Source organism: Zonotrichia albicollis, chromosome 1 (assembly GCF_047830755.1).
Source record: "Zonotrichia albicollis isolate bZonAlb1 chromosome 1, bZonAlb1.hap1, whole genome shotgun sequence".
NCBI classification, from domain to species: domain Eukaryota; kingdom Metazoa; phylum Chordata; class Aves; order Passeriformes; family Passerellidae; genus Zonotrichia; species Zonotrichia albicollis.
Window position 1 is genome coordinate 94,550,590 of NC_133819.1, and position 27,095 is coordinate 94,577,684.

Here is a 27,095-nt window from a genome sequence, read left to right on the forward strand (position 1 = left end):
TCTATTACATGAATCCAGTGTTAAGTGAGAAAATAAAGGGTTTTTTTTAAAGTATTAGTCATGAAAATGTTATTTGCATACCACAAACCAAATCTTTCACTAAATAAGAGAGCACATGCATTCATGATCTTAGTTAACATCCCCAGAGATTCCAAATATATGAATCCAAGTTCCCAGACCTGCAGGACAATTTCCTGCTCTTTGAATGCCCCAATATACTTCCTTGTGAATCACAAAAGCATTCCAAAATTCTTCTACTACCCAACCACTCATACACACAACCCAAAACCCAAATTCCAATTTTGTTAGATTAGCCTCCTAAAGTACCTAATTTTATTGAGGATATCAATTCCAGACTGCTCCAAGAGGACATTTTTTACAAAAGTGCGTGGGATGGAAATCTTCTCAGTGCTGGCCTCAATGAGGTCCTCACGGATGCGAGCCTTCTTCATTACATTTGGGCAGAGGTTTTCTGCTGCATCCACCATAGACTCAAGGAGTGTCTGCAGCACAGTAAGCAAAAAACAACATCAGATACTGGCATTCACTTTAGCTGGGAGGTGACAGCATTATTCTGTCAAATATGACACTTTTAGACTTGTATTTTTTACAATTCTTATTCTGCTTTCCAATCTATTTTGCATCCAGCTGCAATATAAGACATTTTACAAAATATAGCTTTGAGAATCAAAACACTTGTTCTGAAAATGACCCGCGACTGCACTTGTTTGCCTTTTCAAATATGAAACATTTACATCTCTGTGTGTTGAACTGTCAGAACAAATTAGCTTCCCTTGTGCACCCACCACTGCAGTGGATGCTCTGCTGCAGCTGCCTTCCCTCTAAACTGTGCCCTGAATCACCAATTTTCATCAGTGCTCCAGACCTGCCAATTTGTAAGAAGCATCAGTAAATGAGGAAGAGAGATCCTGAGAATTCAGCAGGCTGTAGATGGCTGGAATATACCAGCTGAATATAAAGCAGCTACAAGCATGATCTGCAGTTGGCATGCAAACCTTTAATATATGGCTCTCATTTATATACATGTAAATCTACAGCAAACTTTAGATCCAGCTAACAATTTTTATTCACACAGAACCACAGAATGGGTGAAAGCTTGGAAGGGACCACTGATGGTCACCTAGGCCAACCTCCCTGCTCCAGGTTTCCCTACAGCACATGGCACAGAATTGTGTGCGGAAGTTTTTGAGTATCTCCAGTGGGGGAGACTTCACACCCTCTTCAGGCAGCCTGTTGCAGTGCATGGCCACGCACACAGGAAAAGTCCAAAGGAGGGTGGGAAAAAGCCAAGGAACAGGCCAGAGTCCTGAATTTACTGAAATGGGCCAACTTGTCTCTGATAAGAGTGAGGGCTGAGAAGCAAACAGAAAAAGGTACTTACAAATAATAAAAGAAACAACATTTCCGTGGAATGGTAAGCCTAGATCTTACCTAGGCATTTGTAAATTGTACAAAAATAAGAACTGCACTCCTTGAAAATGCTACTGATTTCCTTTTTCTTCTCAATCCCATAGCACAGGTGAGTGACTGCAAATTCAACTCCATTGTATCAGAGCTTTTTTCTCTTTGCACAGCCCTACCATAACTAGTAATTTCCTTATGCAGACAATGAACAAGAAAAAAAACCCACCATTGCTGCATAAAAAATTCAGTGATTCAAAGTAGCATCTTTCAGTTTGTAGCTTTTACAGCCTGGAAAAAACTAACAAAGCAACACGAAGCAGCCACAGTGTACAGGAACATCCAATCTTTGCAGCATTTGATTTAGAGTTACAAGGGACAACGGCCATTATAGCTAATATATCTTGTCCCTGGGTTCTCAAGATGCCCTTTAATAACTCTTCCCACACTCCCTCCTTCAGTCCTCGAGCAGATTCTGGGGCAGCATGACTAATGAAGAGACTTGCAAGCCTCTATGGCCATATCCCCATGGGGGATGAAGAACTTGAATGTTAGAGAACACTGAGCCAAGTAAACTACTAATGAGAGTTCCTGACACATCCATTTTTTCCATAGCATCTATTCATTGGTGCAATTGTGTAGTTTATTGTGAAAAAATTGCCTGGCCTCTCAAGAGTTACTGATGAATCACAATCATAAAAGTGATAGACTTGCTATGCTGAATTACAATTGCAGTCTAAGCAGGGTCTTTCAATATGGATCATGTGAAAAAATGCTGTGAGAAGGCATAGCAGGAAAAACTAGATCTTTTCTGAATTTTCCAAAATCAATTTTCAGTCAAAAATCTGAGAGAATTTGCAATTTAAGTCAGAGTTTGGATCTTCAATTGTGCAGCTCAACATGATTTCTTTACTGGTGGATTTTAGCTGTTGATTTCACATGACTATTATCTATAGAAGGTATCTACAGAAACCTTTCCTCACCTCCTAATTCCATGCCCAAATCTTTCACTGATGGAAAGCCATAGTTACCAATATTGACTGTGAAAGTGCACACATTTCAGTCACAGGGCTGCAAGTACCAGTCACCAGGTGAAAGAAAAGAACAAATTACTACCCACAATTAAAGTATCTTAGCATTCAGGGGAAAGATACGGTGATGAAAAGGACGGAAGAATGATGATATCAAAATAAAAAATGGAACAGGTGATGGAGCCAACAAACCCCTTGTTCCAGGACAAAATTTAGGAAGACTATTTTGAGCACTTCTGTCATTACAAAATAATCATGTTTGCATAGGTTCCACTTGTCTTGCTTATTTTCCCTTGAGCTTTCACTGACTGAATAACACATCTCCCGGTACTGTGTGTCCACAGTGACACCAGCAGGAGAAGAGAAAGGCAAGGGTCTTGCTATAATTTCTCCTCTGGTCAACTCAACTCATTCCAATATATTGTTTTTTCTTACTCTAACTCCATTCTTCACCCCCCTTGCTTTCCTACAGTTAAAAAGAAAAAAAGGAAAAAAAATCTTATTTACTTAAAATATGTTCATTGCCTATAACCAATTTCTAAACTTCTTTTTAGAAACACACTCCAGTTGCTATGGAAACTAAAAATCAAAACTCCACTTACAGCACACAGGATTTTTTCCCTCCAACAATTACAAAAAGAATTGTCTTTATGTGAGCTCCCTTATCTATCTTTACAAATAATAAACTGCTTATGATGTTCTGAATTGACCTAAACAACTGGGGGGGAAAAAATAATTCTAATCCATGTTCATCAGTTCTTCCTCTATGCACAGAACTTAAAAGAAAATCTTTCCACCTTAAGTGAAAATTAATAAAAATGAGTGTTGGAGTATACAAAGAGCATTATGACTTTATAGTTTTTTGTAAGCCACTTAAATGTGAATGCCACACAGATCAAATGTAAATGTAAAAGTTAGAATGGTTGAGCTAAAGTGCCTTTTGTTGTAAATGCGTAAAAGTGTAAATGGAAAACACATTAATTCAGGAATATTCCAAATGCTGAAGAGGCTTTTTTCTCCACCCTCTATAAGACTTTCCAAGATGAACTTATTTAAGTGCATAAGCCCAGCATGAAGGGCTGACCTGACTACTCTTGTCCCAGTAATACCCCAGAGGTTCCACTGGGAAGAATCTAATGGATAAATCATGTCTGCAGAAATTCTCACTGTATTTCATGTAATGGGGAAAGGGAGCAACACACTAAAAATAGAGCACCATTTTCCTCCTCATTAACTTTTTAATTTCAAAAAAGTAATTAGTAATATGGCATTATTATTGTTCTGCGTTATATTTCCACTGACTGAAGCATTTTCATGTTTCAATTGAAAGATCAAAGAATCTGAAGATGAAGGTTGTAAAGTATTTAAATACTGCAGAACACAGACAAAGCAGCTTAGTCACAAACAGAAGTTGATCTGAGCTGCCCCAGAGTCAGAGTTTTAAATTCATCAGCTTCCATACAGATCCCTACTGTTGTTAAAATTTCTCCACCTTGTCTTCTTCCAGGACTGATACCTGTGCACATGCTGTATGGATGGCTCTTTGCTTGTTGCACAGGAAGAGCAAACATAACTGAAGGTGCAAGTTTCTGAGCAGGAGCTGGCTGAGCACACAGGTGAGAACATTGACAAATCAATGACATCTATTTCAAGAACTGAGGTTTGGCAGGCAACTTGTGAGATGATTTCATGTAAAGCTGCCTGTACCACTTGTAGGTATTGGGCACTCTCAATACCTACAAGTTACCCAAATTCTGCATGAGGTTCAAAAGTGGAAAATCTTGCATAAGGTTCAAAAGTGACCATTGAGGAAAAAAAATCTGCCACGAAGCCTATAAAAAAGCAGCTTTCACTCTACTAGGGCTCCTTAACTACCAAGCCCTTTCCTCCAGGGCATGAGGTTTCTTAGGGTGCTTGAGAAATGCCTTCACAAAAGGCTGAAGGAGCAATTGATCAGTCTTCCCTTCTAGCAGCTGAGAAAAGATGATAATAAACAGTATATGCTCCTTCTGCCCACTGAAAACATACAGGCAACTTTTTATTTTATTCCAACTGGGAAAAAAATCCAGCCCAAAGTTATAAGAAACTAATAATGGAAAGATAGCTAGCTTACAAACAAATCTACTGAGAAGAAAAATCAAGTGTGGCACATTTGCATTTAGCAACAGAAAACCTGAGATTTAGTTATTTCTGCATGTGAGAGATGGTAACACATCTATCCACAGACCTTAAGTTGCTCGTCCACCACCCTTGTGACTTCTCCAGCCATGGATTCAAGTGTCTCTTGGATTGGATTGGAGAGTGAACCATTTGCTCCTGCCCAAGAAGCTCCACCGAGGTGATACAGATTTGGTAAGAGCTGTAAGACAGGAAGAGTATCCTCAGAAAATACGCTCATCACTGTCTTCAGGACAAACAGCAGGAAATTTCTTTGGCTGAAACAAAGTCTTCATAAATTAGAATTATCACTTTAAATACTAGCTATGGTTGGTCATCAGAAAGAAATACTCTTTTGTGACACATATTACTATTTTCACTGCCCAAAACCAGAAAAGCTGCAAGCACACACAGAACTGCTCTCAGCACTGCCAGCATGCTGGGAAAGGCTTACTGTTTTGGAGTTCTTAGCGTCCCGCATCAGCCGTTCTGCACATTTGACGTCCTCCTGTACAGCATCCACACCGCAGTTTCTTAAAGAGTTGAGATGATCTTGCACTTTTACACATATTCTGTCAATCATCTACTTGAACAAAAGGAATACAAAAGATAAAACATCAGGACATTGGTCAAACACAACCTTAATCCAGTCCAGGTAGAAAATCAATAGTACCATGATGAGATTTGCAGTGACAATATAACAACCTGGAAAGGCATGGTAAGACCTTGGCAGCATGTCAATATTATTGAAGGAAAGAACTACATCTCATAAAGACACCCCTAAGCATTTCAAAATAAATAAAACTTTACCATCAGGAAAAATAAATGCTGTGGAATATTTCTCCCACAGAAACCTCCAGGATAACGGCAAATAATCAACAAGTTACCCTATTTAAGTGTTAGTCTAGTTTCTGGATCAGTTTTAATGCTGAAAATGTTTTTGATATACCTAAGACTATAGGTATAGAGTCTAAAGGTCTCTGAATTGTTAAGAAGTTCAGACAGTAAAAGAAAGCTCTTTTAATTCAACAAATACTAACAGCGATTTCTCCAGTCTGAGCAAAACGCAACTGTGCAGGCTTCTGCAGCATTCTTTTAAAATGTAAATATTCCTAGTTGCAAGGGAATTAAAACTATCAAAGCAGAAGTTTCCATCAGACATTTCACAGTGGGATAAATTGGACTTAATCTGTATCCACAAGACAGTTCATTCAACACGCTGCAAATGCAGGGCAGGTGGTATATCTGTATCTTACAAGACAAATCACTAAGAATGCCTGACACATAGTCAGCTTTGATTAAGATATATGAGGCAGGGAGATATAATAGTTAAAAGTCTTTATCAGCCCACTTAGCATACATCAGAACCGGCTATTTGACATTTTGAAGCAACATCTGAGTGAACGCACCATCATATAAAACCTACAGTTCCAGCATCTTATATCATTAGCAATGAGAACTGAAATAATTTCACAGCATGCTCCTTTTCAGATCTACATGAATCTTTCTCTTCAAAGGGTTTTGGGTGGGTATTTTTTTTTTAAGTACAAAAAGCTAATTAATTATTAGACAGTAGAAAGTCTCATTGGGACATCTGGACAGAAAAAAATGCACTCTGGGAATAATAATGCAATTCTATCATACTAGAGAGTGTTTTTCAACTCTCTTTTAAAACTGTTTTTAAAATCCATCCCTACCGTACACAATTTAGTACAGAAATTAGTAATTTTATTTCAAAATAACAATAAATTACATTTCCTGAAACGTGATGTGTATGTGGTGTTGGAGAAAAGCACAACTAAAACCAACAAGCGATAAAAAATCTAAACTTATTTCATACAGAGATTATTTATTTGGGGGGGAAAGTGACATTGGAGGAGAAAAATTATTAGAATAGAACAATTGGTCTTGCAGCTTCTAATTCCAGTATATCTCCATATACCATTTTCTCTCTCAAGAGTTAGAGTACAATTTCAGGTTCCAGTAACAAAACCCTGTTCCATTAAATTTTAATAATAGGCAGAGTACAAGCAAATCAAACTGTTCCTAGTTTCAACAGTAGTTTACTTGGTAATACCCTGAGTCTTTCTCTACATGGTACTGCTGTATTGAAGACCATCATCTCACACACGCTTTGCTTCCAAATACCTTGTCATTGATAATTAATATTTCTTGGGAAACAGGATAATCCACAAGGCACATCTTAAAAGTACTCAGAATGAGAGAGAACTTCCCCCCCCCAAGCAGATTTTAGGCACTGAGGTGTCCATTAAGTATGAAATGCTCACCTGCTGAGTGGTGCTAGTGACAATGCCTTGCTGCAGCCGATATGCTTGCTCCTGTAGGTACTTCCTGGTCTCATGGTTACGAAGCAAGTAGTTTTCTATCTAAAAAAAAGAAAAAACAAAAGCAGAAAAAAAGTCAGATTAGGAAACTGATTTGACTCTTCACATTGTAATTTGTTTTCAGTTTTGTGTTTTCAAGCACATCGGCAAATACAAATTCACTCACAAACTAGTGAAACATAGTCAAACATTGTGGTTTTGCCAATATTTTCTGAAAGAATATCCTATTTTGAACAACTTAGCAAGTTGTGCTGACAAAGGATTAGATCCTGGTTTGAGAAATATTTGAAGGGACTCAACTGTTGGGTGTTGTAGAGATCATGATGACTCAAGATATTTGATTCATTTCTTTCAGATGTCTTTGGTCTGCTGCAAAAACACATATTTGAATAGCAGTATATCTGCAGAGAAAATAAACTGTCTAAAAGTGCCTAAGTGATAGTGCATACTCAGTTCACCTGTTGGTTAATTAAAGCTAAGCAGTACAGAAGTGCTTTTTAGAGACAAGTGATTCCTGCTGACAGGCCACCACAGTTGTCACCAGCAGTACACACCCACCATCAGCCAGCTTCATGGCACACAGAGTAATCCCTAACCCTGCTTTATCAAATTTGGTGAAGCCAAAAACACCTATTAACAAACTGGTCAAGGTTCACCAAAGGTGATGGACCTGGTCTGAAAGAGAGAGGGGAAGAAAGATGAGCGGAGCAGCCAGCAGGTTGTGAGGCTGAGATCAGTGGGGACAGTCGCCCCTAAGGTGGCAGCAGCAGCAACAACTGCAACATATGACCATGCTCCAGAGCAAATCCCTGGGTTTATCCAGTTTGCCCACTCCAAGCCAAGTGTGCTGCAAAGACACCAGAGCTCAAGAGGGTGGCTGCTGTGTCCATCAGTCAATCAGTGCAGTTGTCCCAGCAGCAGGTTCTGTCCATGCAGGAAGGCTTGCATCCCCACCTGCAGGAATCACCTGTGTTGTGTTCACAGCACCACTCCTGACACTGATACCTTTTCTAGGAGCTAACTTTCTCATGTTGTGTGAAGAAAGCATAACCACACATTAAAACAAACTCAGGGTCTAACAGTTTTAGCAACCTTGATATGAATAAAAGGAAATGCTCTTTGTACATAGTGCCTAATTAACACACAGATTTTAAATCCCCACGGCCAGAAGCTTCCCTGTACTTTTTTCAGAAATGCATCTACCAGTCTAGATGTGAACAAGGCCAATTAGATTAGATGAGATGTAAGAAATATGTCCATCCCCCATGAATCAGATTTTTAAAAGCAGAATTGAGAGAATTTTCATGCATCAAAGAAAAAAATACTAACTACCAGCACCTCTCCCTGTGATGCTCAAATTACAGAAAGCAAGGATCATACACATTTGCTTTTTAATCACAGTTATCTGTAAGAACTATTTATAACATTTTTATGGCCTTACCCTGGCTGAAGGAAAACTGCTCATTAAAGAGATGTGAAATGTGTGCTTCCTGACTGAGCAGGAGGCTTGTTTGGAGCTTGCAAGATTTACCATATTAAAACTCAGCTGGGAGTTTTATAAATCAGGCAAGTGGAACACTACAGATACTGTCAACACCTTTTCATCCAAAAGAACATGCTGGTGCAGTTGCTTACTTAGGGCAACACAGTGTGTGAATTTTATATGTACAATATAAAACACAGGCAGTAAATGTTTTCATCCTCCCTCAAATTGAAGAGCACCCTTTGTCCTGTACAGAACTGACTGCACTTTTTATGCCAATATAAAAAGCCTGCACCAGTAATTCTAAACATTTGGTAATACCCACAGGCACATATGTAACAAACATGCAGTTTCTAACTCTCTCTTTCATAGTCAGGCACACAGTAATACCAGGTCTAGTTTGCATGTTTTTAGTTATGATATTCTGACACCACTGCATTCTATCAGCCTTCACTCCCAGAATTCTGTGGAATAAAAAGCTATTGCAGCACTTGATTACCATGTATATGTCTCTGCAAACCAAACAATCCTTGAATCCAGTATAGAATTCTTATTCAGCCAAGCATGAAGTCTCAGAAACTTAAAATGACTATATTTTTGCTGGTTTGATTTCTGTTCATTGGTGGCATATGCAATACCTTTTGCAGAGCCTCTTCTGTTTTCTCAGGGTTTGTTTTGAGTGCCTGGGAGGCATCATTCATCGGTATAGGCATGAATCTCAATGTATAATTCCTAAAGAAAAAAACAAATGGATGGTGAAAGTGAATCTAATTACTGTATCTCTTTATAATCACTGTAATTTTTTATGAAGAATAACCTAGAAGGGAGAAGTAAATGCATCCAGCTTGTCCATGGAGGGTACTAAGAATGTATTTTTCACATTTTTAAGTTAAATAGTTGGAAGTATATATGCTCTTTTTTGCTGCTAATTCTTCTTTACTACTAAAAGAGAGGTAGATTTTGAAAAGCAGTTACATGGTCGATGCCCAGTGGCTGCTGATTAAAAGCCTATCAGCCCTCTGTACCTCTGTGCACAAGGCTAGATTATTTTTGTGTATCTAAACAGAACAGGGAGAATCAGTGCCTGCTGGAAACTGTATCAGATCTAAGACTAAGTGGAAATACTCAGTAATAGAAGATAGCAACTAAGAGACTGAGTTTTAGAAATTTACTATTTAATAACTTCTCATGTTTACAACAATTTGAAGACTCTTGCTGCATTTTTAATAAAAAGCTGACAAAACAAGCATAGCATCTCCACATTGCTTCATGCAAGCAATTGCTCCCTGCATTTTCCTTATTTGCTTGCAAAATATTTCTGCAGCTTTGTCCATCTGCTGCAATAAGAAATTAAAGACAGGAGTTTGGTCCTGAGTCAAAATTACATTTAAACTCTGGAACATAAACTATCATAACACAGTTATACTTAAAATGCCACCTACAGTGGTATGTCCACACAACTTCAAACTTGAATAAATGGGGGGAAAAAAAAAACCCAGCAGGAAGTTTTTAAAACCTAGAAAGGAAATTATTCTTTCTATTTTCAATTAATCCTTTATTTCCTGCAAACATTTTTCTCCTTCTTCTGCAAACATCCCACTAACCGTCTGTTCCTATTCCATCAAGAGCTACACAAATATGTTTGGAACCCTCTATTCTTGAGCGCTTTGAAGTTGGCAATTTCAGTTGAGTCACCACCATTGATGACAGCAGACCACACTACTCCCAACAGCAGACACCTTAAATAGTGTGAAACTCCAAGCTTCTTTCCCTCCTTCTCCCACCAGGTGCTTGGACACGTGCAACACCATTCTCTGAAGGGCAGTGTCCTCCTGAGCTGCAAACACACTGATTCCTCATTGATACCATCCAATATTTTACTTTAAATTATAATGGAAGGCTTTTATGTTTCTTCCTCAGTGCAAACATGGTGATGTACAGCTGTCAGTGCAGGCAAAGTCCCTGTCCTTCCACAGTGTCCAACTATCTAGTTCATCAGACAGAAAATTACCTCTTCTTTTTAGCTGTCTTGTCCTTCAGAAGAACAACACTGCAAACTATCCAGACCCTGCTATGTGTCCTCATGTAATGCTAACCAGTGTCCACCAGCACGGGGAGAATTTTTAAACGTCAAAGATGTTGAACTCAAAGACAGATAATTACAGAACTTGCTGATTGCCTGACAGGTGGGGTATTTATTTAGTTAAAAAAAAAAAAGGTAGTTTTCTAAGGATCTCTGCAGCTGTTTGACATTTAATACATCCCATTCATTGAAATCTGTAATTGCCAGCTCTCATGCTAGCAGTCATATGCTAAATTCAGTTTAGTCAAAGACTTGGTGCACCCTCCCTCACACATATGGACACACAGAGCTGGAGGAGGGCAAATGAAAGGTAGGGAGATTTGCATGGACACAATCACAGAGGAAAAACTTTCTTTCCTACCCTAAGGGAGGAAGGAAATCCTCAGTACTTGCATTGCTTTCAGACACACAGTATTATTTTCATCTAAGAATTTACCAGCCCTTAGGGGAAAATATCAAGAATTTAAAGCTCACTTCTCAACTTTATCATTATGCTTTTTTTTCCTCTGTTTCCTTGAAGTCTAAAATATTCCCCCATTCTTCTTTTTATTAACACTCCACTTGTCTCTTGTAAAGGAGTACATTTTGCTACAAACTCAATAATCCAGTCATTTCCTAAGTCATCGATATACTCAGCAAAATACATATATTTAAAAGATGTTAAATTTCAGAAAGGTGCTCAAAGACTGTAGAGGATGTCCCAAAAGAGGTACTAAAAACTTCTTGTTCTAGATACAACATGTGTGACAACAGTACTACATTTCATCACATTATTTCCCCTGTAGTAACTTCTGATCCACACACTACATATGCTCTGTGCTGCAGTGGAGATTTTACTTACAGGAATAAGATTATCTGTTTTCCAGGTCAGGGTGTGTGAATTTCACATCACTGCTAAGGGAAGAATTCATAGCCCTCTGACAGACTCCAGCATTTCTCCTTAGACATTAGAACTTCACCTATTTCTTCAGTCAGTCCATATAGAAAAAAAATCTTTCAGAAATGAACATGAGACAATGCTGCAGAGTCCTGTGACAGAGGGGGCTCTAGGCTGCATATCACATGTTTATCTTCATATTAAAATTACAGAGATAGAAAACTCTGCTTAATGGCCAAGCTGAATAGGATGCCCACTGCTCTCAAATGCCCTCCTGAACTGACACTTGTAAGGGACTCAGCAGAAAATCTTCTCAGGACTTCATACACCTCTCTGGGACATCCCTGGGGCAAAATCTGCCAACAGCCATGGGCCTGGAGTTCCTTTGCAGGAATAACATTTTCAAACAGCAACAAGCAGATAAAGAAAAGTTGGAGATTAGGAAAGAAAAAACCTTCCAGTTACTTCAGCCTGTTTTAAAGTCTGCTACAAATCACCTCAGCTTCCTGCCTATGCAACTAAAGTCTACCTTTCTTCTTGTTTTGTGGTTTGGTAGATGAATATTTTTCATAAAATCAAAATAACATGTGGAACACATGTCCTCAAACATCTTCAGTATATTTCATTCCATTTTGAGCAATGTTTTTTTTCTACAGAATATTGATGGCTTCAGGTATTTTTAGGAAACATGTTGTGAAGAATGTTCTCAAAATGTCTTCCAGATGGATTGTTTACAGCTTAATTGTTTTCAGCCAGTACTGACAGTCCCTCTCTTCATGTTTAAACCTTTGTTGCTTGTGGCTTAGTGTGTGATGTTATCAATGTTTTTGACAATTTAAAAATCTTTAAGGCAACATAAAATGACCTCAGCTTCCAAGTTAAATAAATTAGATGTCACCCGGAAAAAGTACAGTGCCACATAATTAACTGTGGCATTCCGGGGGTGTTTTTGTTTAGATTACTTGCTTTTGCCTCAGGATTTCCACCCCTTCTCTATTTACTCATCCAAACACTTTGGAACAGAGAAATAAAGCTGACGCTTTACCAGAAAACAAGTGCATTTCTTTTTCTACCCGACTTCCCCATGCTATTGCCCTTTAACAGAGAAATGTCTGCAAGTTGACAAATAACCTTTCCAAATTCTTACTCACTACAATCAATGGAATCACTGCAACAGGATTTGCTTAATTATACATAATTTATCTAATTTCCCACATCAGTGCAACTGAACTAATTTCAAAACCGAGTATATAGACTACAATAGTTTCACAAACCAAGTAACTTTATAAGCTCTAGTCTCATGCCCCCTGCAAGGGTTAAGGTGCTCCCTTAAGTAGTTATACAGTTTTACAAGATACCTTGTAGGACCTAGCAATAGTAGGATACATTCACTTTCTAAAGAGAGCCTTTGCTCCTGCCTGGGGGATTTCATGATGTGAAAAACTTCAACTGCTTCTTACTTTAAATCTGCAATTCTTCTCTCTTAAGTAATAATAACATATAAAGAAATGTGATGGATGTGGAAGAAGATGAAAGCAATTTAATGTCTATCACTGGTAATAGCTGCATCTGTGAGTAAACTCATGGAAGCAAAATGACCCAAAGCACAGCAATTACAAAGAAAAACTGCAGGTCCTGAGATCATCACTATTAGTTTCAACTTGCTAGGGGAAAGAAAAAAAGTCAGACGACAAAGGCCCACTTCAGTAATTTTCTGTCATTATGTACAGCTTCATTCACTAGAATAGAATTTCTGCACACTAGCAACACAAGAGAATGAAGCAAAGGGAAAATATTACCAAATTCAGAATTTGAACGCTAAGAGCAGAACTCAAGGACCTTAATGTTGATAGCAGAGTACGGATGAAAGAGCCACAGAGCCTCTTCCCATCCTTTTGAAGGATGTGAAGTCATGAATTTTCCTTTAGATTAAACATCCTGATGCTTAAATTTGAGAGCACTCAGCATCTTCAAGATCATATTGACTGCGGTGAGAATTGCAGCTGCTCAGATCATTCAGGATCTTTGGCCTCTTCACCAGACATTCAATTACTTGAGACTTACTTTTCCAGTGCCACAGCTATGTCCTGGAAGCCCTGTGCAGTGATGTTATTCTTGTCCCATATTACAGTTCTGAGAGGTGGTGGGAAGAGAAAAGAAAAACGTAAGTTAAACAAGAGCCACCAAGCAAATCCATAATGAAGCTTTGCATATTGAAATAACACACTGCTGAATATTCAAAATTGCAGAAGGCAGCACTTTAAAAACTTGTCTTTACTTAGATGGTAAATCCTTGAAATCACAGAAATGATGGATAAATACCCAAAATCCAGTTGCCTGTACTTTAAAGGGGACTGTACTGTATTTTCTATCATTAACATAAGTACCTTTTCTAAAACACAATTGATAGAAATATTTGGGCACAAATTCCTGCTTTTTTGAGGAATAGCATCAAAACCAAAGTTCAAATGTCTCCTCTGCAAGGCCATACTGAAAAACTAGAAAATTGCAGTAACTGGTCAATCTCTGTTCCACATAGGCTACATGTATTTTAAAAATTCATGCTGATCAGAGGTCAAAATTTGCAGGCTATTACACATTCAGCCCTGCACTAAGCTCATCACACTGTTCACATGATTCCCCATGCAACACAAGTAGCTGCCAAAATAAACCATTAGGTTAGGTGCATAAATGGCAGCTCTTTTGAATACACAGTAATGATAAGAGTGATCAGGCCTTCCCCTCCTCCCCCAGTTCAGACCACTCAAGCAGACTGCTTGGCAATTTGCAAACACATGTTCAAAGATCTCATTAGTAGGCAGAAGAGACAGACAAGCAGATAAATCTTGCTTCTGCTAGAGCACCAGTTGTAGCTGTTCTTAAAAAAAAAAAAGGCACAAAACCAAACAAAGATTTCTGGTGTTTATAAAAGAGAGAAAAAAAAAGATGGATGGCATGCTTTCACAAGTAGTGACATCCTTCTGTTGTTGCACAATTATCCCTCTGTTTTTTAGATGAAAGGTAAGAAAGAGAGGAAGAGAGATTCTACACTCACTCTGCAAACATCAGGTATGTTAAGGGTCAAATTTTGAATATTTCTGCCACTGGAAAGTGTGTTTATACTTCTACCTGGGTGTCATTTTATAACATTTTGGCAGAGCCAGTTACCATTGCATTATTCAGCCTGTAATCACACCACAGACTGTGGTGACAATATGTCAACTGTGACATTCAGCATACTGTGAAACATTTCAGTCTGCCACCCTGAAATGTATCAAGACTTTATTTCCTCAAATATTGTGGTCATTTCAGGTTAATGCATTCAATAAACCTAAGCCATCCCCCCAGTGCTTTCTTGACATTTTTAATATTCAGTTTGGGCACAGCAACACAAAGGCCAGAGGATCCCTGCCTCTTGAACAAAATAGCCAAGACTGTTTGGGGGAATTTCTTATCCTCCAGGGAACAAATACTTGGAGACCAAGTAAAAAGTGGTCTTTTTACACTGACAATACACTGAGGGAGGTTCATCTGCACAGTCTGAAGAGGAAGAGGGAGGATTATCTTTCCTGATGAGGGTGACATATTTAGAGGTCCCCATCCAGATTTATGCTGATTGAAGGTTTTACTGTTTGTGAAACACATGCTGGATAGAAAAAAGTGATACTCTCAAGCCATCAGTGCCAGACATGCTAAAAAGCAGTGAAGTTGTTGGGCAGATGAAGTTGCAAAAAAGATATGCCAAGGTCCATCAACACAGTAGGAAGGGGAGAAAGGAAGGATGGATGGTCCATGCTGCTCCCCATTTTGAATTCCACATGCCCTTAGTTCTACAAACTGACACTTCAGAAGACAAAGAATAATTCACTTCAGTTTCCTATCCAAGTATCAGAATTTTCTCTGCTGGGAAAGCCTCCAGTAAGAAGGAGAGAGCAGAACACAAGAGAGTAGCTAAGCACTAGAATTGTCCCAGGGACACTGTGGAATCCTTGTAGAGATCTTCAAAACCTGCATGGACAAGTCCCTGAGCAACCTCACATAGCTTTAAGTTGGCCTAGCTTTGAGAAGAACATTGGGTTTAATCAACAGAGAGCTCTGTAACAATGTAATTTTTTCTGTCATTCTAGAAATTTGAAAAGTCTTTTAATTCCAACAAGAGGCCTTTCTGTTTAAATGTAGAAAATTTCCCCCAGTTTCAGTTAAGGAAATGTTTTTGATGGGACAACTTCCTTCTCTTGCTTTTCTGTTGTTGTTTTCCTTTCTCTTAAGAAAAAGAAGGATGAGAATCCTTCCAAATAAAGACATTTTAAAGTGCCTGTACGTAGAAAGGTTCTGAAGAGAAACAGATTGAGAATAAGCCAACTACTTCAGTATTATTAAACCATTCTACTCTTTACTGCAAATACATTTCACTTACCTGAGTTTGGTGTTTATCTGTAGGGCTTTTGCCAGCATCTTTGCTCCCATATCTCCCATGGCATTTCCACTAATATCCACTTTTGTGAGAGAAGTATTGCTGCCCAAGGCATTAATAATGATGGTGACCTCAGTCTTCAGCTTGGAATCTGCAAGTGACAGCGACTGGAGAGGCTGTGGATTATAGAAAATGCACTGATAACAGAGCTGAAAATGCACTGAATTCCTCAAACACCAACTAAAAGAAGTTACAAGTTTCCCAAACTCTTGGGGACAGCAGTAAACATCAAAGAGTTATTTCTGTGTTAGCTGCAGATCCCAACAACACATGATAAACTGGGAGTCAATAACAGCACAGGCGTCAAACACATGCACACAAGCAGATTAAGTTAACACCCTGTGAAAAAATTTTCAAGTGGCAATGCCTCCAACTTCCTGACTTCTACTAATACTAAGCACAGAATACAGTGTAAACCTCAAAAAAGGGAAGATAACAACAACCAGCTTCACAAGATATCTTCCAGCGTCCAGTGGGTTTTGCTTTACCAGCATTCGCATTTTCAGTGAAAAATAAAAGTATCTACCATTCCCCTTCTCTCCTTCAGGCTGACACTTTTGCCCAAGGGCAAATTACAGTCCAAGGCATTGTTAAAACAAACAGTTTCCTTAAAGTGTTTTATTATTTTGACTTCAAATTTAGGAGTGATTTTGCATATCTGTTCCTTCAACAAAGGGCATGGGTTTTCAAGAAAAGATGAAACTGTAGCAGGTCTGAAATTCAAAGCAATATTGAGGTTTTTTTTACAATGAATAAGTCTACTCATTGTAATAGATACTACAATATTTTTCAGTAACTTTATTTTTTTATGAAGCATATTAAGCTGAAACTATCTTACTTGGCTCCAGCAAGTCATGCTCCAAGCCTCAAAAAAACCTTTTCTAAAAATGCCCATATTTCCTCCACTCTCAATACCCCCAACACTCAACAGCAGGAGCTCAAGTACCACGGTTAATTTATCCCCATGCCTTGCATAGATATTACAGCTCCTAAAAGTGCAATTTGTCTTTGGTGATGAATGAGGACTCCACAAAACATTTCCCTTACTCAAGTGTGAGTCCATACAGAGAAGTGTATCGTCATTATATACCCACTTAGGCATGTGCTGAAGGATGAAATATTGGAACCTAAAATCCTCAAATAGCCAGCACAAGAAAATCAACATCACATAGCAATGAGCCACAGCATTTATGTTACATCCTGAAGTTTAGATAAATTAAAATAAACCAACCAAACTCTGCACACCTTCCAGGGTCCAAGGTCCTTGCATCATACCTGCTATACAATCGGATCTAACTCCCCAGACACCACTGGATTACAGTGATAACCAAAAAACTTGCAACAATGCAAGAAATGCACTTACTAATGAGGAAAAGCACAAAAATTTGGAAGCACAGCAGGTTGATAATTATAAAGTCTAATAATAACAGAAGCCACATGCTGGTTTTATTTTAAATGGAAGTTATTAAATTACTATGCTAATACACTTAATCTGTCTGTTTTTTAATTTTATTGCACGACATGAAGAGAAATGTAAAGAATTATTAAGAATTTAAAAGCAATATTAACATAAAAATGTTAACATCACATTTAGAATGGCACTCAGGAGCTCTTGACAGAAGTCTGAGAAGCCCTTTTGCTGACAGATTCACAGTAAAGCAGCACCATGCAGCACTAGGAGAAATCAGCAATAAACTTGTGAATGTGAGATTGTTTCTGTTTTTCATGTTTCACTTTAGAAATGGGCATTGGAGTAACTGAGCTGCACATGATCCCTCCCACATAATTCTTCTAAATCTCAAATATCCTCCCAGGAAGCTTCTTGCATTCCAACACTCTGACAAAACAGTATATGACTGAAAACACTTCTGTACTGTGTTCTGTAAGGATTGACAGCCATGCACCATCTAAATATTCATTAAATTATCTGATCATCACATTAAAAATCCCAAATGAAACAACAACAACAAAAAAAAAGGAATCAAAACCAAATCCCCCACAAATATGGGAAATACTCTACAAACATTTCTTTTAACAACTTAATAGTTTTAGCTTGATATTGAGAAAACAGAAGTCTAAGGAGCACTTTCAGTGTCCCTACTACAGAAAATAGGTACTTTGCCAATACAGAGAAAATGCCTCAACACAATCTTTTTAAGGAAGAGGAATTCTCAAAGTACAAATTTACAATTAGAAATTGTATGATTTTATTCATTGATTCAGTCATACTTCTGTTCGAAAAAACCCTAGGAATTAAATCAAGCTAAATTTGTTTTTCCTAAGAACAAAAATGCTGCAAAAAGCCACCAAGAACCAATTCTGCACCAAGCACTGAACTAACAACTAAAGATAATCATCACTAGAAATTCACTGCACCTATGCAGGAGTGATTACCACTCTGAGTAACAACACTGCATATCTGCAGTGTAACATCCATTTTTGCAACAAGAAAAGGAATGGGCTCCTTAAGAATACATTATAATAGTCTGCACAGTATAGCACCTATTTATATAAAAAAATACATTAAAAGAACCCAAAAAATGAAACTAAATGTTACATTCTTGCTTATATAAAACACCTGTGAAGCTCTGCTATGTAGGTTACTACTACTGCTTTTAAATGCTGCAGAATTACATTTGGGTATCACTCTATTTTAACAGTCATAGAAGCAAGCCACTGATTGTTTAAATCATTTTACTCATGACTCACATTAGCACAGCAACAGAGCTATTTAAAGTGTGCATAAACACATGAAGAAGCATTTAGAGATTTTTATTTTAGATAAGAGCCACTTGCTTCAGCTTTCTATGCAGACAATGTGCAGTCCCTGAACTGCGCAGCGTGCTCTGGGCAACATCACACCCTGGTCTCTACAACTGCATCTTAAATTTTTCATGTCCTGTGGCAGTAAATGCATACTGTTGTTAGAATGAAGACCACCTCATTTAAGATTCAAATTGAAATAGCTAGAGACTTAAAATAATTTTCTAGCATTGAGATACAGTGAGGACAATCCTAGGCTGCTTTTTGCAACATATTTTTCCCACAGTGCTACAGTGTCTGTCCTCAACTCTCTTGCTGCTAGGAGATAGTTCATGCTGGTTTTAGTGCTTCATGAGACAGAAAAAAACCAAGATTCCTTCACTGAAGAGGATTAACAAGAGAAAAGAACATGGGGCAAGAAGAGGCAGGGTAACACCAAAGGATCATATGCTATATCCCAAATGTTAATGAAGTGACATGAAGGAGAGACAGTTACTCTAAGCAGCTAAATAAAACAACTTTTTGGTGAATTATTTCATTATAACGCTGTTTGAAAACAGGATGACAATACGTTGTGTATTGTTAGGTTAGGTCAGGAAAACATGGTGGGTAAGAATTACAGGAGCACATCTGACCAGTGTATAGTGTAAAAGGCAGAAAGTGGAACAACAAATGAGGTTGAGAAAAGAAAAGGAATGCAAGAAGTGGAAGCTAATGATGCAAAGGAGAGAGAACTGTGCAAGAATGATACACACAAAATTTAACAGCTACATTTTCCTACAACCTGGAAGTTTCAAAAAGAGAAGCCAGGAAAGATAAACAAAAGTTTGTAACACTTAAAGTAGAAATAATACAGTGAAAGTTGAAATTTTTGTTCTTAAGAAAAGATAGTAAAGAAAGCAGTCATAAAATAGGGGGGAAATGCCAACAGCATGTTTGAGAAGATGATTTGGGCACTGAAAGGCCACAGAGTGCATTGATGAGGGGTTTTAGGGTATGGACTGAGTGGGAAGAAATGTTCACCTGCAACAGAACAAAGGAATAATGGAAACAGAAAACATACCAAATTACATTAGCTTGTGATTCACTTCTTCAGGACAGCTGCGAAAGGATAAGCATGAGAAATAGGGCAGGACAGAGACAAATGCCCACACAGAAGCAGCAGGTGGTATCTGATGAAATTAAACCCCTCAGTACAGGATCAAAAGGAAAAGGAAAGGAGGGGAAGGAAGGCAGTCCTGCAGCATTCCCTTTAGAGGCAGAGTACGAGGAGGTGGTCACACAGCACAAAGCAACAAGGTCAGCTTGGTACAAGAAGCAACACAGAGTTTCACCAATACATTACTTAGCACAGCCCTACATCTAACTTGAGCAAACAAGGATTTTCATTAAGGTGCTTTCATTACAGGTGTTACCTCAATTAGAATCAGTTTTGGTATCTGTATGAAGAACTTTACCACATCATGCTGACCTTCCATGCTTTAAAGAATAAAACATGGAGAAAGGCACAGAATCAAGAAACACCCGTACCACGAATCCCATTTAAGAGGACAGAAAGAGCATAGAGGACTGGTTTAATAAATCACTTCAAATACAACTGAGAACTAAGAAAAAAGGAATCCAGAATATGAGTCTAATGACCTTGGCAAGGCAAGAGACACTGGGAATCCTGATTAAAACTGCCAGGATACAGACACAGATGGGAGGAGAAGACAGCCAGGCAGTTAATATGGAGAGCACGAACTTGGAGGTGAGACAATAAAAACAACAGGAAGTAGCAGGTGTTCAAACAACCTGAGTCTACAGTTGGCTGTCTCTGGAGAACGAGGAGAGCTTGCTTGGTACTTGCACAGGTAATTAAGGAGAAAGAAAGGACTAAGAGTAGATAAATAAAGATTGACAAGCATGAGAGTAACAGGGCATCTTAAGATCCTCTTCTAACCAAAACTAGGTTGCCAAGAATGGGCAAGAACACAAATTCAACCACAGAAGTATTCCAGAATAACAAAAGTAGAGAAATTAAGGAAGTGAGCAAGCATCCCAGCAAGGTACCCTGAAAAGGTTTTATGAAATTGCTCCCATGACTAAGAAAGGTAAAAAACAGCACAGTGAATGGTTTATTTGCATCTTTGGAAGAAGTGAGAGATTGCTGCAGTGACCTTGCCAAGGGAAAAAAAAATTAATACACAAGAACAGCTATCAGGAAATAATGCATTCTATGAATTAAAAAAAAAAGCATTGCTATTGAGAACACTATGATCGTAATCTCTTATCAGGACACAAAAGTGCGGAGAATTTGTGCCTAAAGGGCTGTATAATTTAGACATAAATAACAAGGTTACACACATCCAACTACTTAAAATGAATATTTTTCAACAATCACAGATCCTAAGACTATCCTCAGAAAACATTCCCCTACATGGCACAAGTTAATCCAAATTACAATTTGAAAAAAAAAAGCAAATCCAAAATGCTGGATGTATCTGTGCAGAGTTGTGATCAAATCTTATGCAGCAAATTAAGAAAATGAAGAAAATTATCAGAAATAGACTGTGAGGGTACAAATACACATGATGATAGTATGTAGAAAGATACTCACTGAATCCTCGTCTTGAATCATCTGAACTAAATTATCAAGTACTGGAGTGAGATTTCTGAGGGAAGAAAAGTTAGGAAGATGATGAAATCAGCAGTTTCTCCTCAATCATTCTCTTGTTATTTAGAAAAAAGAAAATCCTTACTTGGATTTCATGTTGTTAAAGTTTTTGCCTAATGCCAAGTGTCTTATCGACCGGTTTTTACTAAGCCAGACTACAAGGGTTGAGAGATCAGATTCTAGGCCTGCAAAGAATCAGATTAGATTAGGAATTAAAACACATTTTCACAAAAGACCCAGACCAGGGCCAATTACTGATGCTATATTCAAGTAATTATAGCAGCATACTAATTTCCAAAATGTGTAGGAAAATTTCCATTCTTCTATCTTTAAATCTTTTTCTCACTAGTGCCTCTGCTTTTCTATGAGAATAAATGCTTTCTCTAAAAGAAACCTTTTAAATCTCCCTGCTAATCAGCTATTAAAGGCATCTCTCAGAAACACAGAAGAGAATTAGTCCCCTATCCACAGTCCAATCACCCAAGGGTAGTTCCTCGCAGGGTCAGGCAGAGTTTCAAGTTCCTGGGAGAATTCTGAAATAATGCTAATCACTATGTAGTCTTAGGAGAGCTGTGTACCAACAATATTTCAAAGCCTTCAAAAGCCTGTAAAAAAGGCTAACATAATACACTACAAATAAAATAACCTAAAAAACAAGGCAGATTTTTTTCTACTCCTGAGTAAAAGAAAATTAGCTTTAGTATTCCCAAGCTAGTTATGTGTTTGAGGAGTCCACTAGCTAGATTACAATGATTTAGAATTCAGATTCACAGCATAATTTAGATTTCAAATATCTATCTTTATTTATAAAAATAAATCTTTTTGCCTAACTGGGCTGAATCAGTAGCTCTCACAGCTTTCTACCTGTCCATCTTCTTGGGCATTCCACTGTGCTGGGAATCTGTTTCTGAAATACTTCTGCACTTGGCTAATAGAAGGGCAAACACAGCAGGTGAATTCTTCCAGTTCATACATCTACACCTTGGATCTGTAAGATGAGAAGCCAGCTCATATTTCCAGGAATACCTGTGCTGGGAAGCACAGAGACTCCAAAGCAGAAATATTCAAAGACTATTCCAAAGACTCAAGCAGGTCTTTTCTCACCTGAAGCTCTTGGCTCTTTGCTCCAAATTTCCCCCCTCAGCTTCATTCTGTACCAGACCCTTCCCTTTGTTCTTTCACTATACTTCTAATTCTCATTCAGCTTCTTATCTTCTTGTACTTGACCCCAATTTACCCTGGATCTAATATGAGTTGGTGCCATTATTTTATTCTGCTATGTTAGACTGATCTCAAACAACAAACTTTGGAGGGTACAGTTAGTCTTCCAACGTTCCTTAATAAGAGGCCTTGGTCTGAGACATTTCCATAACAGCATGGCCAATAAGCACAAAGCAAGAGCAAGCACCCTTGGTCACACTGAGAGCTGAAACAAAAAGCATATCTTGACTTGCATGACTCTCCATTCCTATTCTGTGTACTTACCATTGTCTGAAATATCTAGGCTGGTGATATTGTGTATTTCTGCTATGCATCCTTCCAAGACTTGTGCACCTCCAGATCTTAACTAGAGACAAAACATCATCCATTTTTGCAAACTAGTTATGGTTTCAAGATCACACAGAAGACAGTGGTAGGAGCTTTGTGAATACAGAAGGCACTAGCAGCGGCAAAAACAACAGCAACACAAGAAGTTATAGACATCAAAATGACAGCCTATGCACACATTCCTACTGTCCTCACTCTTAGTCTCACTATTTGCACACAAATGAGAAAAGGGACTCTCTTTGCTTTCCCTTGAAACTACCTCTCAGCCTTCAAATCAGGAAAATACTTAAATGGTAAAACACAGCAAATCCTTTAGCACTTGGGCTGGGCAGTGCCAGAAGGATTGGGGTGAGCATTCTCTACATGAACATTTCCAGTGTCTGGTGATACAAAAAAATAAACTTAGACCAGCCTATCAGCTTGCAACCCTGGCACCCTTGAACTCCACTACAGTCAGGCCTTACTGCAAGCATCTTCTTCCAGCTTTTAGCACCATGCTAAGGCGCCCAAAAGATAAGTGGGGGGCATACAAAACAAAAAAAAAATCTCAATTAAATTATGCCTCCCTGTTGCTGAAAAGAAAATTCAAATAATCCAGTTGTAAAACAGCCATAAAAGACAATGAACAAGAGAAAACAGTAATATAGTCATTCTTAAGAAATAGCAATAAAAGAAAAAAATTGCAACAATAACAAAATGCCTGACTGCAAAATATCAATTATGATATTATTAATCTGAAATATTACATGACTATAAAAAAAGTCAGGATTTAATGAAAAAACAATAAAATGTTCTAGGAGAAAACATCAACATTAAGAATTAAAGTAATGAAATCTTACACACTTATTTACTAATGCTACTGAATTAACATATTTTTTTTCCAAAGGAGCAAAAGCATTTTCTTTTCTTTTTTGCAGCTATGTACTTTTATATAAGGTGCATTTAAATTTATAAACATCTCCCTGTAAAAGATTTTAGCTGAAGTAGGAAAAAATTCTATGGAAATTTCATTTTTACATTTTCTATCTTCACGTTATTTGCTTCAAAAAGAATGGAAAGCTGTTTCAAACCTCTTCAAAGCTTTTTCACTTCCTGTGCATAAAAATTGTGAAATTTTTTACTTAGTTCACTTACTTGGGTAAATAGTCTGAATCTACCTGCTGATATTTCTGAGGACCATCAGCTTTTATCCATGCTATAATTATAAGAGCAACAAATGCCTTCTAGAAGCATTTTCGAATAAAGACTTGATTTGGCACTTTTTTGAATATTTGAGGTATGTGATGGGTTAACAAGCAGCTGGATAACTTGACCTGAGAACTGGAGAATGGCCTTTGGTGGCCAATGGTTATCTTTGGTGGCCAAAGATAACACCTAAATCATAAATCACATCTGGAGTGTGAGAAGTACAGAACATAAGGCACCTTTTCCCCTCTCCATAAATCCAAGGCTGCCTATCCTTCACCTCATCCTCTCAATAAGTAGTCACATTACAGGCTGTATTCAGGCCAGAAGTGCTGCAAATTTAACTCAACTTTATTTTACTAAGAGCGTTTATAGCATTTGCTGTATGAAAGCCAAAATCATTCAGTTTTTCTTTGTGCTGCTCTCTCAGTGTGGCCCACCACAAGACACACATTTCACACAGAGTGTCACATCTACTACTGCAGAATCTATGGCAGATCATACATGGAACTGGACTGGTTGTTGGCAGGGTAAAGTTCTATACACTAAAATTGTACTCACAACAGAATCCAAATGCTTTTGGCTATATATACTTTGAGGGCTGAAGTGGACAATTTTTCAGGAGTAGCTTTCAATCTTGTACAAGATAACTCTACATTCAAAATTTTAAATATATAAACATTTCTTGAGCACAAATGGTGATATCTATTTGATCTGAAAGTGATGACAAAAACTCCACTTTTAGGATCACAATTTGCTGCAACTGTGTTAAAATACTTTGCACATAGATATATATATATAAAATCAGAGATGAATTGAAGTGCTGCTTGTCAACGTGGACTGTGATACTGACAAAAAGACTCTCTGCAAACCTCTACATGATATACTTCTGAGAATACAAAGAAAAGCTCTCAGAAAATGAAGAATAACCCTTCTACAACTAAAAATGCCAAGTGTGTTCAAAGCTATGAGGTACTAATATGGGAAGGGCAAACAAAGCTGCTTACTGGTTTAACAATTAAGGTAAAGCATGGAGGGTACTTACACAGTGACCAAGCTAAGGGAAGCAGAAGGGAAAAGAGTGAAATACATCAGTGCTGAGCAGGTAGAAATAAAAATGTAATTTTCATAGTAAAAAATAATTTAAAAAAAACAACCAAACAAGCAATAGAAAATGATTAAGCTTGGAGATAATATACCAGAAAATTATGGGAGCAAATGAAAAATGGTGGAAGAGGGAAGGAACACAGATTTATCCTTCCATACTTGAGTACAGCTTGCCTGATGCAGGAAAGAAGAGGGCAAAGCTGAAGCATCAGCTTAATAGCCCCCTAGGAGCGTGTGCTTGCAGGAACTGGGAGTAGTGGTGACTGGCTCCAAGATGCCCACCACTCTCTTTCCAGGTGTAGATCACCCTGCCCAGATCCCAGAGGGTCAGGGAGAGGTGGAGCAGGATCCTGAGGTGCTGGACCCATTCATAACACTCCCAGCTGCTGGCACATCAACTTCCCTGCTGGTGGAAGCATCACTTCTTTCCAAAGCACATGAGAATGGATAAAGCTCAGTGATGGGCAAAAAAAAATGTTAAGGGAAGGATCTAAGGAAGTGCTGTCAATTTGGAGGGACCAGCTACAGGAAGGCAACACTGAGTTGGGCAGTATTCCTTCCTTTCTGTCACAAGAGCCATGACCACAAGTGCTTTGGTGTCCAATAAATCTCATTGCTGCTTGAAGAGCTCTTTCACATCCCAGCCTGGGTGTTATTTCATGAAAGGGTAATATTTTCTCTCCTGTCAGCCCTTGTTGATTTGCATGCTAATTTATACTCTCATTACTTATATTTGTGTTTTATTGATTTATTCATTTAAGGCTAAATCATCATCGTAGGACGTAATTTTTATTACGTTAATTACTCCTCCCTTTTCTTTCCTTCCTCTGAAAGATAAATTTTCATCCATCTGATCCCTCTACTCAGAAGTCAGAAGCATATATACTGGACTTGAAAGCTTTGCTATTTGGAATTTACATGTAGTGCTCTTCAAAGTAATAATATTTTCCAAAAAGTCTAAAATATTAGAAACTATGATATGCATTCACAGCTATTTGGTTTTTTCTTCATAAGGAAATCTGTGCACATTTCAAAAGCAATTGATTACGAACCTAAAGGCAAGGATTACTGCACTTCAATGTGGTTATCAATATTGTGTATTTTCTACTTAAAGGGCAACCACTGTACCTGCAGGCACTTCTAGAACAGTTAATACTCAGATGGCATTGGAAATATCTAACAAATGGGAGGCTTTCTTTGCAGCTTAAAAAACGGGGAAGTCAGAGAAGGCCTAAAGTGGTTCATGTTGGTTTTGGCAAGAGTCCACCACACAGCTCTCTACAAAATGACTTTGCCTCAAGTGGCTTCCCAGGGTTGTGTCTGATCTTTTCAAATTCTGCTTTAACCACGAAGGAGTCACCCTGCAAGAGCATGGGCAGTCCTGGGAAATAGAGCGCACAGCAAAGCACAGAGAAGAAAGAGGAAACAAGATAAGGCAAACCAGTTGCCACAATTGTTCTTACTTATTCTTGAGGCCACTTTGACAGTGCTTGTTATGTTAATAACTTTTACCAGAGATCCTTATTGGCTTGAATTGATTAATTGATTGGGGAAATAGAATTTCTGCCAAGGTTAAAAAGCAAACCTGCAGAAGAGGGAGCATGCCTTCGGTTCTGAAGGAAGACAACTGAACCTCAGACATGCCTTCAGGGCATGCAGCTTCCTTAGAGCCATTCAAATTTGGGCACCTCAGAAAATCCTGCTGCTAATCACACCACCAGAGAGCAGAAGCTGCCAAGTATCCAACAGGCTGGCTCAGTGTGTAGTACAGCTGCACTGCAAGGAGGCTTTTGCTGATCGGGTGCTTTGAACCTCTGTGCTCATTATTTAGGATGTCGTAACACACATCCTAACTTTTATCATAACTGCTTCTCTGAGTTCTCTGCTTCTCATCTTCCCCACAACTTTTGACTACAGAGGAAGAATATCTTGCCCAGTGGATTTCACAGGAACTCTAAAACCTC

At 38.2% G+C, this 27,095-nt stretch overlaps 1 protein-coding gene across 5 annotated transcripts in view; it reads right to left on the minus strand.

Annotated features, from left to right (window-relative positions):
• Nucleotides 1–27,095, minus strand: part of CARMIL1 (capping protein regulator and myosin 1 linker 1) — a 190,253-nt gene that overhangs the window by 45,995 nt on the left and 117,163 nt on the right. For all 5 annotated transcript variants that reach the window (XR_012581675.1, XM_074547395.1, XM_074547381.1 and 2 more), the window contains exons 18-27: nucleotides 22,777–22,858; nucleotides 21,377–21,476; nucleotides 21,235–21,289; nucleotides 15,816–15,988; nucleotides 13,463–13,531; nucleotides 9,077–9,170; nucleotides 6,899–6,997; nucleotides 5,065–5,193; nucleotides 4,681–4,812; nucleotides 328–503 (exon numbers count right to left, since the gene is read on the minus strand). Coding sequence is in view for 4 of the 5 variants with exons in the window: in XM_074547395.1 (XP_074403496.1) it covers nucleotides 328–503; nucleotides 4,681–4,812; nucleotides 5,065–5,193; nucleotides 6,899–6,997; nucleotides 9,077–9,170; nucleotides 13,463–13,531; nucleotides 15,816–15,988; nucleotides 21,235–21,289; nucleotides 21,377–21,476; nucleotides 22,777–22,858 (1,109 nt within the window). In the remaining variant the exon portion in view is untranslated. The remainder of the gene's footprint in view (nucleotides 1–327; nucleotides 504–4,680; nucleotides 4,813–5,064; nucleotides 5,194–6,898; nucleotides 6,998–9,076; nucleotides 9,171–13,462; nucleotides 13,532–15,815; nucleotides 15,989–21,234; nucleotides 21,290–21,376; nucleotides 21,477–22,776; nucleotides 22,859–27,095) is intronic.